Below are 17,713 nucleotides of genomic sequence, written 5' to 3'. Positions count from 1 at the left end.
TCAGCCTTTCTGGAGCATCAGCTCAAAACCAGGCAGGTTGTCCTGCTGTGGCTCTAGACTTCAACACAGGAGTGCTGAATCTCAGTAGACCTTAGCAGGACACCCTCAATTTACAGGAAGATACCTGTGTTGAGATGTCCTAACCTGTGAGTTGAAGCCCACCGTTGCACTCTCTTTATTTCTGTTCTGCCTCAGACCCTCCCTCTGTCACCAAGACGTGGAAAAGATGGATTTATTAATGACGAGGTGTCCAGAGACTGTGCCAGTAGGGCCATGCATGTATTGCAGGCAAAAGCAGAGCCATCCCTCTCCCAGGCTCCTTGAGTCTCCTCCTTTAGTGAGACTTTTAAGTAACTTCCAGCATAGGTCTCATATCCCATATGGGGGTGTAAATAAATCGCTCTATCTTCATTTCCCACCCCCTTCCAGACCCCTGAAAAGTGACTCCAGAGGAAAATAAAGGACAAACCTCTGCAGAAAAGCAGCCCTGGGAGTGAGCTGTCTGGAGTCGGGGACGCCACAAAGCCCACATAAGACGCTCCCTTATTGCATCTTTCCAGCTTTGACTTCACGGTCTATTTTTAGCACAGCAAAAGGTTTAGCAGTTTCGGAGCAGTCCGTTTAGCGGTGTAGGGAGAAGGTCTCAGCCTTGCCATTCATGACCCAGAAGGCAGATTGGGATGTTTGATTCATCTGGAAGCCGTTTCCCAAGCTCAGCAGCTGAGCCGATGGGTCACACGCGTCTCCCGTCATGGGACGGCAGCAAAAACTCCTGCTCCCCCCGCCGTGACTCACGGGCTGACAGACCCTTCCTGAAGCATCGAGGCTGGAATTACAGCTGTTCCCCCAGCCCCCTCCCTTCCTCCTTGTCCCATGTGTCATATTAAAGGGTGATCGGCTTACACATGCTCCAGTATGGATTCCTTAAGCTTTGTAACGCTGTGGCTATATATAAAGCCCTACGCTGGAAACTGAAGTACGCAGACAGCTGCGATAGTAGCAAGCGTTTCACATTCCCAGTGTGCTGGCAGTCTGGAAGCAAAGGAGACCCGGGAGCCCTGCTTTGAGTAAATTTCTTTACCGGGGCTCAGGTACAGATATATTTATAAATATACACATATATAAAAGAAGGACTGGGGAAAAAAGGAGCAGTTACTCTTCACCATGGGTTTGCCTTTTGATCAAGTGGAAGAATTGCGTCTCTACCAGCAAACTCTCCTGCAGGATGGACTCAAAGACATGTTGGACCACAATAAGTTTCTGGACTGTGTCTTGAAAGTCAAAGGGAAGGAGTTTCCCTGCCATCGGTTGGTGCTGGCAGCTTGCAGCCCGTATTTTCGAGCGATGTTCCTCTCGGACATGGAAGAGAGCAAGAAGAGGGAGGTCAGTTTGGAAGACGTTGATCCAGATGTCATGGGCAAGATCCTCCATTATATCTACACCTCCGAGCTGGAGATCACAGAGCAGAATGTGCAGGACATCTTCTCCGTGGCCAACATGTTCCAGATCCCCTCCATCTTTACCGTCTGCGTGTCCTTCTTGCAGAAGCGGCTCTGCCTCAGCAACTGCTTGGCTATCTTCAGGTTGGGCTTGATGCTGGACTGTGCCCGGCTGGCCGTGGCAGCTCGGGATTTCATTTGCGATCGCTTTGCGCTGGTCTCCCGGGATGAGGAGTTCTACCAGCTCTCCCCTGATGAGCTTATCGCGATCATCTCCAGTGACTCCCTCAACATAGAGAAAGAGGAGACCGTCTTCGAAGTAGTGATGAAGTGGGTGGGGACCAAGGACCATGAGACCCGGCAGAAGGCCTTGCCTGTCATCTTTGAGAGCATCCGCTTCCGCCTCATGCCCAACGACTACATCAAGGACCACGTGGAGAAGCACGCCATGGTGAAGTCCAGCCCAGAGCTGCTCAAGAAACTGCAGATGGTGAAGGATGCCCAGAAAGGCAAATTCACTGTGGTGAAGAAGAAGAAAGTGAAGAAAAGCAGTGAAAAGCAAGTGAAAGACAATGTCGTCAATGGAGCAGTAGATGAGAAGGAAGATACAGAGGAGGAAGCTCTCCCAGGGATCTTAAATGACACAATGCGCTTTGGGATGTTCCTCCAGGACCTTATTTTCATGGTGAGCGACAGTGGAGCAGTGGCCTACGATCCCACTGCCAATGAGTGCTATTTTGCCTCCCTGTCTTCTCAAATCCCAAAGAACCACATCAGTCTGGTGACCAAAGAGAATCAGATCTTCATTGTTGGAGGACTATACTACAACGAGGACAACAAAGAGGATCCCATGAGTTCCTACTTCCTACAGGTACTAGCTGTATCTTTCTTTTGTTTCTTTGACCACTTTGGAGCATCACCAGTCTTTAGCTTCCATGTGATGCCAGTAATATTCATTGTCATGTGAAGTTAAAATGAAAGTTGTAAACGAAGGTAAAATATCTGAGTTGCTTTACTAGAGATTCTTCTCCCTACATTTTTAAGGCAGATCCGACTGAAGGGGAGGTTCTGATAATTGAGGAAGGAGGCTTGATGGAGCAGGTAATAGGAATAAGCCTTCCTGATCCAAATCCTGAATAGGGGATCACTCTGAACAGTGCATTTGGCCCAGCCCTGGCTGCCACAGGGCACAGTAACTAGAAGGTTAGTGACATCAGGCCTGGGTTCTGCTTTGCATCCTTTATATTCCCTGGTTATGAACCCCCAGCAAAACCCAAGGGTGACTCTGCCAGGTGCCAACAAAGGACCAGCAGCAGCTACAGCCACAGAGCAAACACCCCAAGGACACAGGGCATGTTCCTACCTCCCAATATGTGCCCCATTTCTAGTGCTGTTCTTGCCCCTGGAGGTATGCTAGTTCCAGCTCGGAGTCTCCCCCTTGGCCATTTCCATCACGTGCAGGGGAAACCACAGTGTGATGTCTTTTGGGATACTCCACAGGAAAAGTGGCTGTTCTAACTCAGCAGTAACCAAACCTGTGATAAAATTGAGCTCCGTGCAGGCAATCTGAGCCCCAGCCTGGGCTGTAACCCAAGAGCACCTTCCCTTGTAGACAGCTAACGCAAGGCGCCGAAACCTACGTCTAAAGATCAATGCTCCGCCAGTCTTGTTGCTGGCCAGGCAAGGTAATTCCTTGAGCGGCAGTGAAGGTCCACTGTGTCCTGAGCTGTTTCAGCATGACTGCAGCAAGCAGGTCAAGGGCAGTGATTTTTTTTTTTTTTTTTTTTTTCCCCTTTGATTGTACACTTGTGAGACCACGTCTGGATGCTGTGTCCAGTCTGGGGCTCCCCAGTACAAGGGAGACATTGAGGTACTGGAATGAGTCTAGCAGAAGCCACCAAGATGGTCAGGGCTGGAGAACGGGAGGTACAAGGAGAGGCTGAGCTGGGTCTGATCAACCTGGAGAAGGAGAAGGGAAGATCTCACTGGTGTCTGCAGCTCCCTAATAGGAGGGGACACAGAAAGGGCATCTAGACTCTTCTTGGTTTTGCACAAAGATGGGCCAAGAAGCAATGGCCAGGAGTTGCAGTAAAGGAAATTTCGGTTAGCTGTGAGGAAAACCTTCCCAACAGAGGTGACAGAGTACTGGAGCAGGGGTCCAGAGAGGTTGCAACACATCCATCCTTGGAGACATTTAATATTTGACTGCACAAAGCCCTGGCAACCTGCTCTAACTCCAAAGCTGCATCTGCTTGAGCATGGGGGCTAGATAAAAGACCTTTGGAGGTCCCTTCAAGCTAAATTATTCTGTGATTCTAAGCTGCAAAGAGCAAGATTTCTATATTCAGCTCCCAATTTGCCACTGACTTAATAGCAAATGCCTTGGGCTTCGTTTGGCCATTTTTAGCTCCTTCCCCACAAGAAGGGGACAGTGGTCCCTTCAGAGCTCACTGTGGCACTTGTGCATGGGAGGTGCAGACAAGTCCTAGGGCTGGAAGGTGCCGTCAGTTTGCAAAGGTGTAATTTATTGCCGTCAGTGCCATCACATAGCTCATGGTTTCTGTATGGGTAAGAGAGTCTTTTGAGCCTTTTTTTCAGCTGAAACTTCACACAGATGTTGACAGGCAGCTGTATGATGGACCCTTAAATCCCTGTGTCAGTGCAGCAGCATCTTACACCTTCTGACTCTGTTTTTGGCCTCCCTGATTTCACATTCCTCCTGCTGAAGCCAGGAGAGTTAGGTCAGGGATAGTTTAGACTTAAGGACAGGAACAAAAACATAAAAATGCTGATAAATCCCAGAGGCCTTGCAAATTTTGTCAGGAACAAAATTATTCCATTGACATTTCAGATGGAAAAGGGTATCCTTTATTTGTCGATTCTAAGATTTATGACTTGAAAACAATGCCGAATCCATCAAGAAGCAGGAACTATCCTGGTGACTGAGCTGCTCGGGCTTGCGCTATAAATAACACATATGTGGACCACAGCTTACAAAGAGACAATAACCACAGGCACCCAGCTGAGGCCGAGTCTTGGGAGGCAGCCCAGCAAGCTGAAGCTCTTTGGCCCAAGCCCATAGCAAACAGTGCTTCAGGCAATGCTGCATCACAGCTTCATCTTGCAGAGTCCCACCAAACTGGCTGCAAGATGTTGCTCCCTCCTCTGCTGCCAAGCTACATTAAAAATTTTTGCCCCAGATTACATTTCCCATCAAGCCATGGTACCCAGAGAGCCCCCAGCCTCATAATCTTTCAGATCTTTTTTCTGGTGGGAGATGACACGGCGCCTTGATCTACGGGTGTCCAAGGATCTGCAAGAATTTGGCCATCTGATCTAGTAACACTGTACGCATCAGTTTCCCCATCTATCAGATGGGCCTGGCACACTTTGGTCAGCGAGAAGAGCTCTGGTCTTCGCAGTACCGTCTCAGTTGTGTTGTACCATATTGGGTAGATAGGTATTGTGTAAATAGCCTTTGTGCAGATGGACACACATACATTTCATCTCACGAACTCTCACACACACTGAGGTGATACAGGACTTCGGTATCTTAAGAAGCAGAGGAGGAACACGATAACTGATTATTTGCCAGAAAGAAGAATTGATGGGAAAAGAAGGGACTCAGGGGAGCGAGCTGTGTAGCCAACATAGCCGACACCACACTGTTACCTGGCCAAGCTGGAAAATATCAGGATGAAATATTGTGGTGTGTGCTGCATCTGAAGAGGTTCAGGCAAAATTTCTAAGATTGAAGTGTTTCATCTCCTCCAGTCCCAGGAACTATCCATTAGAGGTCCAACATGGGACTCTCTCATTTGAAGACGGCCCAACACGTTCCAAGCCACAGCTTTGGTGCACAGAGCAGAACATGTTCACGTTGTCACATCTCTGCTCTTATGCCTTGTCATAAAGCATATGTCATATGATGTATGACTTGGATTTGCACTAACATGTCCCATCCTGCAACAGATGGTAAGGCATAGGCAGAAACTGGCCTTGCAGAAAGTGCCTACTGGGGTGACCAAGCTGCATGTGGGAATGGACTTTGCCCTCAGCCTCTGGACCCCGATTTTTGCAAAGCAAATGGGCCGGGTGAACACACACTAATGGCCATATGTTTCCTTTCAGTATGACCATCTGGACGCAGAATGGCTGGGGATGCCCCCCCTGCCCTCCCCTCGCTGCCTCTTTGGCCTGGGAGAGGCAGAAAACTCTATTTTTGTGGTTGGAGGGAAAGAACTGAAAGAGGGAGAGAAGACCCTGGATTCAGTCCTGTGCTACGACCGGCTGTAAGTGTTCGCGTGCGAGTGTGGGGCAGGAGGCGGTTTACAGGAGAAGGTGAAGCAGCTGCCTTGCAAAACAACTCCAGCTCTCTAGGCGCTGAAAGGTTTTGGAGAAAGGGCTCAAAGTCTGCATCCAGATACTGGGACCACTGGGACTGTCTCAAGCTGTACCCTGGGGCTCTGAGCTGTCTCTCTGCAGCTGCTTCATTTATTGTAATTGAACCTCCCAGAGATGGAAGCCGTGATGGGGATATTATGTTATCGGGGACTGATCTTAGTTGATGCTCATGTGAGACCTGTACAGGGGAGCAAGAGTTTTTCCTTCTGCTCTTGCCCATTGGTTGGAGGTTCAGAGACATTCACTGAGGCCTCACCAGGAATGGCTTTGAACAGGAATGTTTGTTTTAAAAATATTCCAATGTGGCACTGAATGGCCCATCCTGATGGATATCAGGCTTAATATCTGATTATCTTTGGACAATGGGCTCTGACCCATGTAAGGTCATGAGCTTTATTAAAAGGCACCATTCTGTTCTGCTCACAGGAGACAGAAACACCCAAAGACTGCTGTTCTCTGCCCCAAAGAGACAGAGCAGTAGGCATTAACAAGCCTTTGCTTGGTCTGTACTTAGATGTGCGTGCTTCAAAGTCTGTTTTATAGGCAGAGATTTGAAACCAGTTTCATTCCTACAGAACAGGGCATTTATCTGCCCCTGCACGCTCCGGGAAAGGATGTGTCTGCCCTCGCTAAGTGCTCAGGGGGGTGGTTTGAATACCAATTTGAAGCTGGTAGAGATGTGATCAGCTCCACTTGTATTTCCAGCATTATTTAAGTCAAGATTTCAACTGTAACAAACCTGGAGAGGGCAAACTGTTGGTCTATGGGATCAAATATTTGCCCAGAGTGGTTGCAGAAATAGAAAACACTCAGAACCCAGGCAACTCAGTTCTTAGGTAAAATAAAGTGCAGGTCTTGGGGGTTACATCTTATATATATGAAAACTAGGGATGAGTCTAAGCTACATGGACATGAACAGACACTTCTTGAGAAATTGATCAGGCCTATTGGATACCAGTTTGGGGTTTCCAAAGCGTTATAGCTACATCCTCTGCTCAGCTGCCCCAGAGCTAGCTCAGAGGCTTCAACACAGCCCTGCACTGCAAAATGTGGACATACCTGCCCCTGTGGGTCCTTGCTGAGTGTTGGCCAACCAAAGCACCTCAAAGTGGAAGGCGATGGCCAATAAATAATTTTTTTCCTCAGGATTTTGCACCCCTAAGTCTCATTGGTTTTAATTTTTTTCCATCATGCAGAAATCTCTGTCTTCTTTGTGATCGGCTGGTAATGCTTTTAAATGAGGTGAGGTCCTGGGAGAAGTCAGGATGTGTATCCACAAAGCCCAAGAGTAGGGGATACTGCAGAAAACAATGAATATTAGCATAAACATTCTGCGTATTTTATATTTCCACATTTTTTAGGATCACAAAATTTATTGATGAGCATTATCTCATTGAAAACCTCATATTTTTGAGATCGGGTCAGGATCTGTGCTCACCTCTAGGTCTGGAGAGTGCCACCTACTCTAGGGCTCACCTAGCAAGCTACAGATCCTTTTGCTTCCCATCTTTCTCTGATCCAGGTCCTTCAAGTGGGGTGAAGCCGATTCCCTTCCCTACGCAGTCTATGGCCACGCGGTGGTATCGCACAAGGATCTCATCTACATCATTGGTGGCAAAGGAAGCGACAAGTAAGTAAAAAAACAAGGGATTCATCCCCCAAACTAGTGGGATGGCAGAGAAGCGTGGTCTGGTAATCAAATCCAGATGGGTGTTTGCAATAGGAGTGAAAAACCTCATCAAACCTCACCCCCATCCTGCCCTCCTGCAGGAGACAGGCTCAGCAGAAAAAGCCTCTCTTGGGGAGCATTGCAGCGATTGCTTTGCAAGGCAGAAGTATGACTGTTTGCAGAGCAAACATGCCATAATCCAGCAAAGATAGGTCCTGCTCTGAAAGGATTATGGTCGGAAAAGTGTGAGCGCGCATACATTCACACACCTTACATTGCCGTCCTGGGGAACAGGGGCGTTACTGATGATATTTCGCAGCATCAGGTTGGATCAGGAGCACTGAACCACTGTCTGATGGCTGTGTGCGAGGTCCTGAGAGGCAGTTAGCTCCATGGACCCATATCCAGCTGTGTAAGCACAATGCTGAGCCTTTAGGACTCCTATCCAACGTGAGCAGAGCAAGAGGGGATACGTTATCCACGCAAATGATGTCTCCAGGCATGGGCATTCTCAGGTGCGCACCCAAGCAAAGGCACTCATGCTGATGTGGAGGAGCAAAAATCCTTTCTAGAGACCCCATGTTCTTGCCAGCAGACATCCCCAAACTCCCGCAGTGCAAAGCTGCCCCTTGGCAGGCGATTGAGTCTCCTTTTCTCTCTCATCTTTCTCTAGGAAGTGCCTGAAGACGATGTGTGTCTACAATCCAGCCAAGTTTGAGTGGAAAGAGCTGGCTCCCATGAAAACTGCCCGCTCCTTGTTCGGAGCCACTGTGCACAAGGACAAAATCTACGTGGCAGCTGGCGTGACCGACTCCGGTTTGACCAACTCAGTGGAAGTCTACGACATTGCCACCAACAAGTACGTACCTGAGCACACCTTTAGGGTGTAGTTACACAAGGAGTGGCTGCAGGTGTACATTAAGCAACTTCCAACCATTCTGGAGTTTGCTTGCAACTCCCGATACCAGTTCCTCCCAGTCTGTATTCCTCAGACAGCTGGGCATCACCAATGCCACTGCAGTTGGGCTGTGGATCATCTCAGGCTCATCTTCAAAGCAGTTTCACCAACTGGTACAGCCCTTGGGTTCCCTGCAGGGCTGTAGCTTCATCTTGGCAGCTTCACCCAACGCCACAGACTTTGGGCAGGCCTTGAAGCTGCAGTCCCACAACTGGGATCTGCTGGTCCATGCCAGGTGTGCTTCACAGGTCATCTACTCAATATAAAATGAAGTTGAAGTATGATGATGGAAACAGGTATCTCTAACAACAGTCAGTGTATGATCCCATCCCATGTAGACCTACACAAGTTTAGTTAATTCAGTTGTTGATTCCTGATTCAAGGCCATGCTTGGCATGGGGGTGGGCAGGGTGCCTTAACATGTCCCCTCTCTCGACATGGCAGGTGGGACACCTTCACTGAGTTCCCCCAGGAGCGCAGCTCAGTCAGCCTGGTGAGCTTGGCCGGGGTGCTCTACCTGCTTGGAGGATTCGCCACGGTGGAGACGGAGTCAGGAGAACTGGTGCCAACAGAGCTGAACGACGTTTGGAGGTGATGATCTTCCCCGGGGCTGTCCAAGGGAGCACGGGAGGGATGTTAGGGAGAGCGACTGACGGAACAGATAGTTTCTGTCTGTGTTGGTGCCTTCAGTGTGAGATGGATGCTGTTACCCCAGCAGAAGACTACAGGCTTAGTGCAGGCTCTCTGGGTGAGAAGTTTGCCCTGTGCTGTGCTGGAGGGCACATTAGGTGATTCAGTGATACCTCCTAGCCTCATATAGCAACGTACCAGAGAAAATCTGCTCCTTCAGCTTTGTTGCTGTGTTGACATTTTGCCTGAAGCGAGTTCCAGACCTCCCCTTTGGCGTGAAGCAGCATTTGTGCAATGCATCCTCTCCCTGGGAAAAGCCGGCGCTCGGTCTGGAAATCAGATAGTCTTACGTGCGAGCAGACAAGCGGGCAGAAAGCACTTTCTGATGGCTGCTAACATCACGTTAGCTGCTCCTGTCCTTCACATCTGTGGCTCTAGAGCACCCTCAGCAGGCACCTGCTGGCCTTCACCATGGATGTTTAGTCTTGGTGCCATCAACCTGTTTCCCAATGGAAAAATACACCCTTCCCTGCGAGACCATGTGCTGATATCCACGTCCCCTAGCCCAGCACTGCAAACCAGAGCACACCAGGGCTGACCATCCCCATCCAGCTCCCACAGATGTCTTGTGGCCAAATAATGTCTGTGGGACATCACACCATTCACCAGGGCTCCCACCACTATGGAGAGCAGCTGAAGCGAGAGAGAGGAGACACTTTCCTCACCATAACTGTCTGTCTGTCTGTCCCCAGGTATGATGAAGAGCAGAAGAAGTGGGAAGGGGTCCTCCGGGAGATCCAGTATGCCTCCGGTGCCACTTTCCTTCCCGTGCGCCTCAATGTTTTGCGCCTAACGAAGATGTAGCAAGGCGTGATTTTTTTTTTTTCTTTCCATGGGGGTCTAGGGCAAGGAGGGATGGGGGGAGGTGACGCCATGCTTATCAGCACAGAGATATAGCATCTGGATACGGTGTAGGACGTTGCATCTGTGATTGGTACCTTTTTAGTTAGTCAAATGGGAAAGGGGAGAAATTATCTTGAAGCCCTATGGGAACTTGAAGATGCTCACAAGATAACTAGAGAAGGGGTCTAGAGCCTGCAAGGAGCTGGGGTAGGCTGAGAAGCATGGAGCGACGACTTCTACCAGTCTCAGCAGAGAGGACAAAAAGATCATACACTTGTTCCCCTTCTTTCTCTATGTTTTCCCCATCTTCTCAACTGCTGTTGAACCTCCCCAACCAACGGTTGAGGCAGAAAGTGGGTCCCAAGAGATGAAGCTGACATTCCCCACAAAAGAAGGTCTATAAAGTATTTCCCCACCTAAGGCAGCTATGACCGTGGTACTAGAGCCCACCTTGGAGAGGGAAAGGAAGGGTCAAAGTCAAGTGGTACAGGAGGGACCTGGAGGGACTTTGCTGAGCTCCCAAGTGAGGAGAGTTCTTGGGATGAGACAGTTAAAAGAAAAGAAAGTGTGAGCATGGGCAGCAGAAATGCTTTGGAAGTCATGATGAAAAGAAAATAGTCTTAGTTCTTTGCCTCCACTGCGACTTTGGACTGAAGAGAGGCCAGGAGCTAAGGTCTGCGGGAGGGAAGAGTTGTGCAAGTAGCAGGGTAGGAAAGGGGGGAGAGGCGGCCAGGGAAAGCCATGTGCACTCATCTCCAGCCTTTTGGGCTCCTCATCTTCAATCACAGATCACAATGTCCTCACCTATGGTTGGATAAGTGCTGTTTTTCAGGGAAAGGTTTTATATTTATGCTGTTCCTCTTATTTTTAATGTTCTGACCTTTTTTTTTTTTTTTAAAGAGTATTCTAGTTTGCTAAGTACATGGAGATCTCAGACGTATTTGGCTCTAAGAAAGATTCCTACTGAGAAAAAAATGCATATTTTTTTTTAAAGTTGTCCATAATGATGTTTTGATAGAAACACGACTGTACTGGCAGCAGGACAAAGATCTGCTAGAGCAAAAATCTGATGCCCACACCATCTGACCAGTGGTTTATTTAAAAATAAATTATTATGCTATTTTAAAAAAAAAATATCCCCTGTGTTTGCATGTTGAGAGAGCTGTAACTGAATGTCCACAGCAACCAAACACAAGGACCAAGCAAAAGCTGCAATGAACACACAGAGAAAACCAGCCCCATGGAGAGCCCTAGCAGAGCCCCAGCTTTTCTTCTTATTTTCCACCATCTGGGAGCTGAAACTTTAGTGTTCATATCCTCACAGATATTCTCCACAGATATGAGGACTAGAAGCTTACCTAGGGCTAGAAGGAAGCTGGATGCCTACATGATCTCATGATACCATGAACACAGGTAATAATAATAAAAAATAACAAATACAAACCTTGCAAAATAAATACCTTCAAAGTAGCATGAAAATTATGGTGTCAAAAATCATATCTGGCTGATTTGTCTAGCTCAAAATGCAGTCATGGAGAAACTAAAGTATGTTTGGAAAGAAAGACAATTTGGCATGACTAAAGGAACCAGAGTCTTGTCCTGGTTTCATTTTAAGGATTTAAAAAGTTACAGCATAATCTCCTTAGAGGACAATCACACCAGAACAGTAATGAAATATTTTCACAAGAAAAATAAATCCAAGGTGAGTGGCTGTCACAAAATAGCTTAAAAAAAAAAAAAAAAGGCAAAAAAAACCTTGGAAACAATCAAATGTGTGAAAAATGCACTGAAAAGAAAAAAAAAAAATCACCCTCTACCCAGTTCTGCAGAAATTCCTGTGGATGACTCCCAAGCTAATTGAAGATGAATCTACCAAACGTAGAACAGCTTGTGTCAGAAAAGAAAAATGAAGAAGAAAGAAAATAATCCATGCATAGAATACTGATTTTTTGAAAGTCATTTATTGAGGTGGCAGGATACCACCTCCTGCCTGGGATAGGACACCAAGGCCTTTGCTTCAGCTCTTATTGCTGGACACAGAATGGAAAGCTGTCGACACTTCATCCTAAGAAGTCCTAAGAGAAGGTTAATCCCCATCCATCCGCTGTCACGTTGCTACGGTGTGGTCCCTTGATAGCGATTTAAAACTGGACCCCATCCTCGGTCACTCACCTTGCAACCGTCCACCAGGAATACAGTTAATAGGAGCTTAGTGCTCCTGTGTGGTTCACATCCATTGTAAAGCTGTGGGAGACGCCACCGCTGGCCCAGGGCAAGAAACCATAAAAGGAAAAATAGCTGTTGTATGAAAGGACCCAGAAGAGCTTGAAATATCCCACTGCTTGAGCAATGGGGGCCAAATCTCAGTGTGTGCAAGCCAGTGTTGGCCCAAGGAATGCAGCAGAGTTGCACATCGCTAAACGAAAGTCTGGCCCAGAGATGTCCACCACCTCACCAAGAGGCTGCTTCAGTCCAAAGGCAATCACAGCTAAGAAATACCAGCGTGAATACTCAGAGAAGCATCACTCCTTGCTGCTGCCCGGCGTTTTCCTGGCTCAGATGCACAGCTGCAGTGGCACAGGTCCCCCTGCGGGTATCTTCTCCACGCAATGCCAGTGGCAAAGGAGTAGGTACATCCCAAGGGAGGGGGAAAATCATCTCTTCTTCTATTAGCTTCCCAATATCAGTGCTGATGTTAGCTGGTGAGGTTGCCACGGCTCCATTTTAAATCAATAAAGGCACTGGGTGCTTTTGAATGGGCTCCTTGGTTTCTCCACTGCCTATAGAGGAGATGAGAGAGCCCCAGCTCGTAGCTCACTCAAGCTTCATGGAACCAGGAGGCCCCAGGACCTTATCCCTCACCCCCCTTAACACCCCCAGGGCTGTAAGCACTGAGCCCCTTCCTCTATCCACTGATCACCCTTCCCTGAAAAGCTATTTTTAGGTTGGCCCCGCAAGTGTCTAGCTGTCTCACACACACGAACACACCTCCCACCAAACCCAATGCGAAGTCTATACACGTGAAGCGACGGCAGCGGTCAATATGCCGTAGGAAGCCCATCCTGCCAGGCTGTGACTCCTCACCCAATTGCCTGAAAAAAGCCTTTTAAAAAAAAAAAAAAAAAAAAAAAAAAAAAAGCAAAGCAAAATTAAGGTAACAAAGAAAGTGGTGGAGCTTTGGGTTTTCTTTTATAAAAGACAAATTGTTTATTGATTCAGTCCTTCCACTTGCAACCTCTTTGGTAACAGTCATAACACTTCCAGACTGGGAGAACGCAGTGGAAAGGCCCAATTCTGGCCTCTCACCACTTTCAGAGCTCAGTGACCCCTGACGTGCCTTGGTGAGAGGCCAAAAGCAGGTTTCAAAGCATGGCCAAGGACCTGGCCTCTAGGGACAACCCAAAACAGCCTCCCATGACTCATCTTGCTCATGGGTGGCCCAGAGAGCAGCCCCAGCACCCCCAGGCAGAAGATGGCTCGGGATGGGAATGCACGTCGGGTCCGTGGTGCCAAGGCTGGCTGTGATGCACCCCTTGGGACCTCCCAGACATTGGCCAACGGGGCCATCAACGAAGCAAGACTTGCCCATTCTTGCGGTAGGCAATGACTCGCCCCAGTTAGCCCTATGCTGATGGACTAACCCGACCATCTCAGCCTCCCCCTCATCACACCATCCCAAAGAGAGTAACTGCTGTACTTGGAGTTAAAGATAAACATATATTGATTACACATGGTCATAAAAAAAAAGTAATAATAATAATACATTTGCTAGAACATTACTTAAGATGCTTCTGAAAAGCATCAAAGCTTCCCCTCCCCGCCCTCCCTTATCTATACAGAATAAAGTGCTTTGTTTAGTTTGTTCACACTAGTAGAGCCACCGATACACTCTTAAGTTGGCATGTTTGGGCAACCGATACTGAATGCCATAAAATAATACAGAGCCAAACACCAGGCATGAGAAACTAATTTTGAGGCAAGTGCTTGGGGTTTCATTCATTTTCTTCAAGTTCCATGCTACTGAGGTTGTTCTTAATCCTTTTTTTTTTCCCTTTTTTTAATTATTATTTTCTTCCTTTGCAAGTTCAACCCAACTCCCGTCGTGGTTACGTGTCACCAGGCAGGGCGGCGCGTGGGGAAGCTCTCTCTGTCCGTGTGAACAAAGGGCGTCTGTCCGTCCGTCCGTCCTTCCCTCTCAACTTCAGGCAAACCAAGAGTTTAATCAGTGGAGTTGTCTAGCAGCGGATGCTCGTCTCTATTGCACTGTCACAGCCGTTCCCACCTGCCGGCCGTCCATCCATCATCACCTTCCCACCGCGCTGGGGTTATGGCTGTGGTCCGAAGGGCCAGCTGTGCCTCATGGACATTATGAGGCTAACTGGTCTGTGCTACCAGGCTCCTGGGATATATAAACCAAAACCGACCCTCCCCACATGACTCCCTCCCTCCCCAGCGTTCAAATGAAGGGGGGGGGCGGGAAAGAAATTCAAACCCAGACAGGTCTGGGGTTCGGCGTGTGGGCAGAGTTGTCAGTTGAACATTGCGTTGCGGCATATTCATGAACTGCTTAATGGAAATTAAGCCCCTCTCCACCCTCGCGGTCTGTCGAAGAAGGGTTGTGAGAGATTAAGGTGCAAGAGTTAAAAAAAAAAAAAAATTAAAATTTTAAAATAAAACATAAAAAGCTTGAAAACAACGGACCCAAATCCCCCGCCTCCCGCCCCGTCTAACCCAATGGGTGCCAGCAGGGCCTACTGGGATGGATGCGGGACAAGACACTGCGGGAGCGACTCGTTTGAGCTCTTAGTACGTTAACGAAAACCAGAAATCAAGAGACACATCGGGGCCGAGTAAGGGTGTAGACAAAAGGGCTCGGAGGCCACGTAGGACTCCTGGGAACTGCCCAGGCCTTGGAGAGGGGAGGGAGCAGCAGGGATCTGGTTCTCCAAAGTGCTGTGTGCATGGTCACATCTCAACGTCTCCAGGTGGCTCTACGAGCAGGCTCTCGAAGGGGATCAGACAAGGCTGGGATCAGTCACTGGGCTTTCCGCTGGGCTTCTAGCCTCAACAAGGTGCTCTCATCTCCCAGGGATGTCCAAGTGGGACAGGTCCTCACTGTGAGAGGGTGACCCAGGACAGGGAAAGCCACCTCCAGGTGAGCGGTACAAGGGAACACATGGTGTGGGTGTTTACTTGTGGGGAGAAGTCTACCAGACAGGTAGGCTGATGGGCTCCATCACAGGAGACCATACAGGCAAGGTGAGCCCTCCTTGGGGTGCAGCGCTCCCATCCCATCTCAAGGCTGAGTGTGAGGGGAAAGAAGCACAAGGGAGCCTGAGGGGATGGGGTCTGGGAGGCAGCAGACGAGAAGACAGCACGGACCACTCTACTGAGGCCCTCCAACACCTCCAAGGGTATCACTGAATGCTTCTCTAAAGCAATCGTCTTCCAGTCTGGGTCATGGTCCCTTCAGAAAGCCAATGGCCCCAAGACCTGCGTGCCCGCATCCCTCATGGGTGCGTGTTTGAGAAGGCTTTGCACCATCTCAATAAGCCCCAAGGTCACAGAGGAAGGAAAGCAGAGGAGCCTTTGGTACCCATCTGAGAAGGTCGATATGGCGAGGCAGCTCTGCCATAGCATCCTGCTTTTGCTCAAAGCAGATGGACACGAGGGTGAGCTCACTGGTACTTATTGCGGTGCTGGGGGTCCACAGGATCCCAGCCAACATGAAGACAAAAAGCAATTTGTTGCTCCAACATGCTAACATCCACAAGAGCAGCCAGCTTTCCAGAGACGTCAGGCACAGGGGGGCACCGCTCAGCAGGAAGGGACACCGGTCACCTAACCCGTCACCTCAAAGACCACTCAGGAGAACAGCAGATGCTCCCCTGTCCCCTCCCTGTCAGGCTAATGCTCCTGCATGTCCCCGGTCAGCAAAGCCCCTGAGCACATGGCTGAATCCTCCGATCTCTGCAGGGACAGCCTCAACGTTGCCCAAGTACGTTGCTGATTTGGTCCAGATGAAGCACCAAGACTTCTTGCAGAGCCAGATGTGGCTCACTGTGCCCAGCACCCTGCTATCACCCAGAACAAGGTGCAAATGAGAAAGGGCTCCTGCAGCACACTCAGTGTCCTTTTCCTTTTTGCCTACGAACAGCCCTGCTCACCACCTCCTCCATGACCTGACCCACATCCACACGCATCCACAGCGCTGGCCCTGGGAGCAAGGCATCAGCTGCAACGTACCCCACCTCTTGGCCGGCACCTCTCTGACCATGCTGGATGTTCTGCAGCCCCTGCAGTGCTCCCAGCTCTCCCAGACCCCAAAGGAGACACTTCCCCCGGCAGGGAGACCACCCAGCCATGGTCAGGCCAATGCATGACAACCCAGGGCAGAGCACAGCAACGAGAGACGCAGCTTAGACCCCCTCATCCAACGAAAAGGTAACAGCAAAGCCTTCCTCTTCTCCTCCGCCAGCACGAAGCCAGCCTGAGTAGGTGAAAGCAAAGACCAGCTCAACTTCAACAACCACAATGTGACCAGAGAAGCGCTAACCAACACCGTGGGACATCACCGAACCAACCACAGCCCTCACTGGTCCCCTGAAAGCCAGGGCAGGGCAACGGATGCCAACCCCACGGGGAGAGGCGAAGCTTGGGAGAGTCACACGGGCAACAAGTTGGAGGCATGGGACATCGTAATCAGGCTGAATGGGGTCTTGCTTTAGCTCTGAACCTTGCAATGGGACCCAACCTGGAGCTCACCCGTCAGTCAGGGGTTTATTCGAATTGTTAAGGCACTATTCTGGGCTGATTCTGCCGAGAAACAGCGGCATCCTCTGTCCCAGGCCACCCTCCCGCCAGTCCCAAGGCCATCAGAGCTCTCCCAGGGACACCTCGCCAACTCCAGAGCATCCCCAGGAGCGCAGCTCCTGCTGGGATTAGCAGAAAGGGCACACCAGAGCCCAGCTCCCTTAGGGCACCCCAAAAACGAACCGGCAGCGAGCTGCCGATGCCCCAAGATGCAACACCGGTGTTTGTGCTTTCGCCTATCGAGGAGGAAAACCTATCGTGGGGAGGGAAGATGCAGCGAGGGCTGCTAACGAGAGCAGGCTGACGACTTTCCAACGGGGACATCTGCTCGCTCACCGCAGGCCACCGGGGCCAGCAGACGGGGCCAGCAGGGGCTCCTCCGTGGTGCCCACCTCTCAACCTCTTGGGAAAAGAGCCTGAATTGAAAGACCAGCTTTACAGTACAGGGATTCAAGCACCACTAGCTAGATTTCGGCTTATTATAAATATTGAAACGCCGGCAGGCATTCATTCGGCTAGCGAGCGGGCATGCAACACCGGCACGCTCAACCCCGGACGGTGCGGCATCCTGCTCCTCCGAGCCCCGCCAGCATCCCGGCACAAGGACGAAGCCAACGGGTAGGAAGATGAAACAGGGTGATGCCTTTTACCTACACCCTTACAGACGGACGGCGGTCCCCCCCCCTCAACACCCACGCTCCTCAGGGCAGGGCTTCCTCCTGCTCCCCCTTTCTGCAGAGAATGACGGGTGAGAAAAAGGAAAAAAAACCCAAAACAACCCCAAAACAAGGAGGAAGGGGGGGTAGAGAGCAAGCGAAGCCTTGGCTCCCCAGGGGGAGACGTTCCCAACGGGTAGAGCAGTCCGTGCAGGCGCACGGCCAGGGTAGGGGGGGGCAC

At 49.7% G+C, this 17,713-nt stretch overlaps 1 protein-coding gene across 1 annotated transcript; it reads left to right on the top strand.

Annotated features, from left to right (window-relative positions):
- The first annotated feature begins 892 nt into the window (after nucleotides 1-892).
- Nucleotides 893-9,964, top strand: KLHL40 (kelch-like family member 40). The gene is made up of 6 exons (XM_010561459.1): nucleotides 893-2,310; nucleotides 5,571-5,731; nucleotides 7,366-7,473; nucleotides 8,186-8,371; nucleotides 8,915-9,061; nucleotides 9,853-9,964. The coding sequence occupies exons 1-6, from the start codon at nucleotides 1,165-1,167 to the stop codon at nucleotides 9,962-9,964; spliced, it is 1,860 nt and encodes a 619-aa protein (XP_010559761.1). The 5' UTR covers nucleotides 893-1,164.
- Nucleotides 9,965-17,713: the final 7,749 nt, after the last annotated feature.

The sequence above is a fragment of the Haliaeetus leucocephalus genome, unplaced genomic scaffold (assembly GCF_000737465.1).
Source record: "Haliaeetus leucocephalus isolate CR32 unplaced genomic scaffold, Haliaeetus_leucocephalus-4.0 Scaffold0, whole genome shotgun sequence".
Lineage (NCBI taxonomy): Eukaryota > Metazoa > Chordata > Aves > Accipitriformes > Accipitridae > Haliaeetus > Haliaeetus leucocephalus.
The sequence above is the reverse complement of the archived record's forward strand: the minus strand, read 5'-3'. Positions and strand labels throughout refer to the sequence as shown.

Excerpts from the sequence above, each read along its gene's own strand:
- KLHL40 (XM_010561459.1), top strand. The coding sequence starts at position 1,165 with ATGGGTTTGCCTTTTGATCAAGTGGAAGAATTGCGTCTCTACCAGCAA. Across the intron at positions 2,311-5,570 it reads TGAGTTCCTACTTCCTACAG|TATGACCATCTGGACGCAGA; the intron begins GTACTAGCTGTA and ends GTTTCCTTTCAG. Across the intron at positions 8,372-8,914 it reads TACGACATTGCCACCAACAA|GTGGGACACCTTCACTGAGT; the intron begins GTACGTACCTGA and ends TCGACATGGCAG.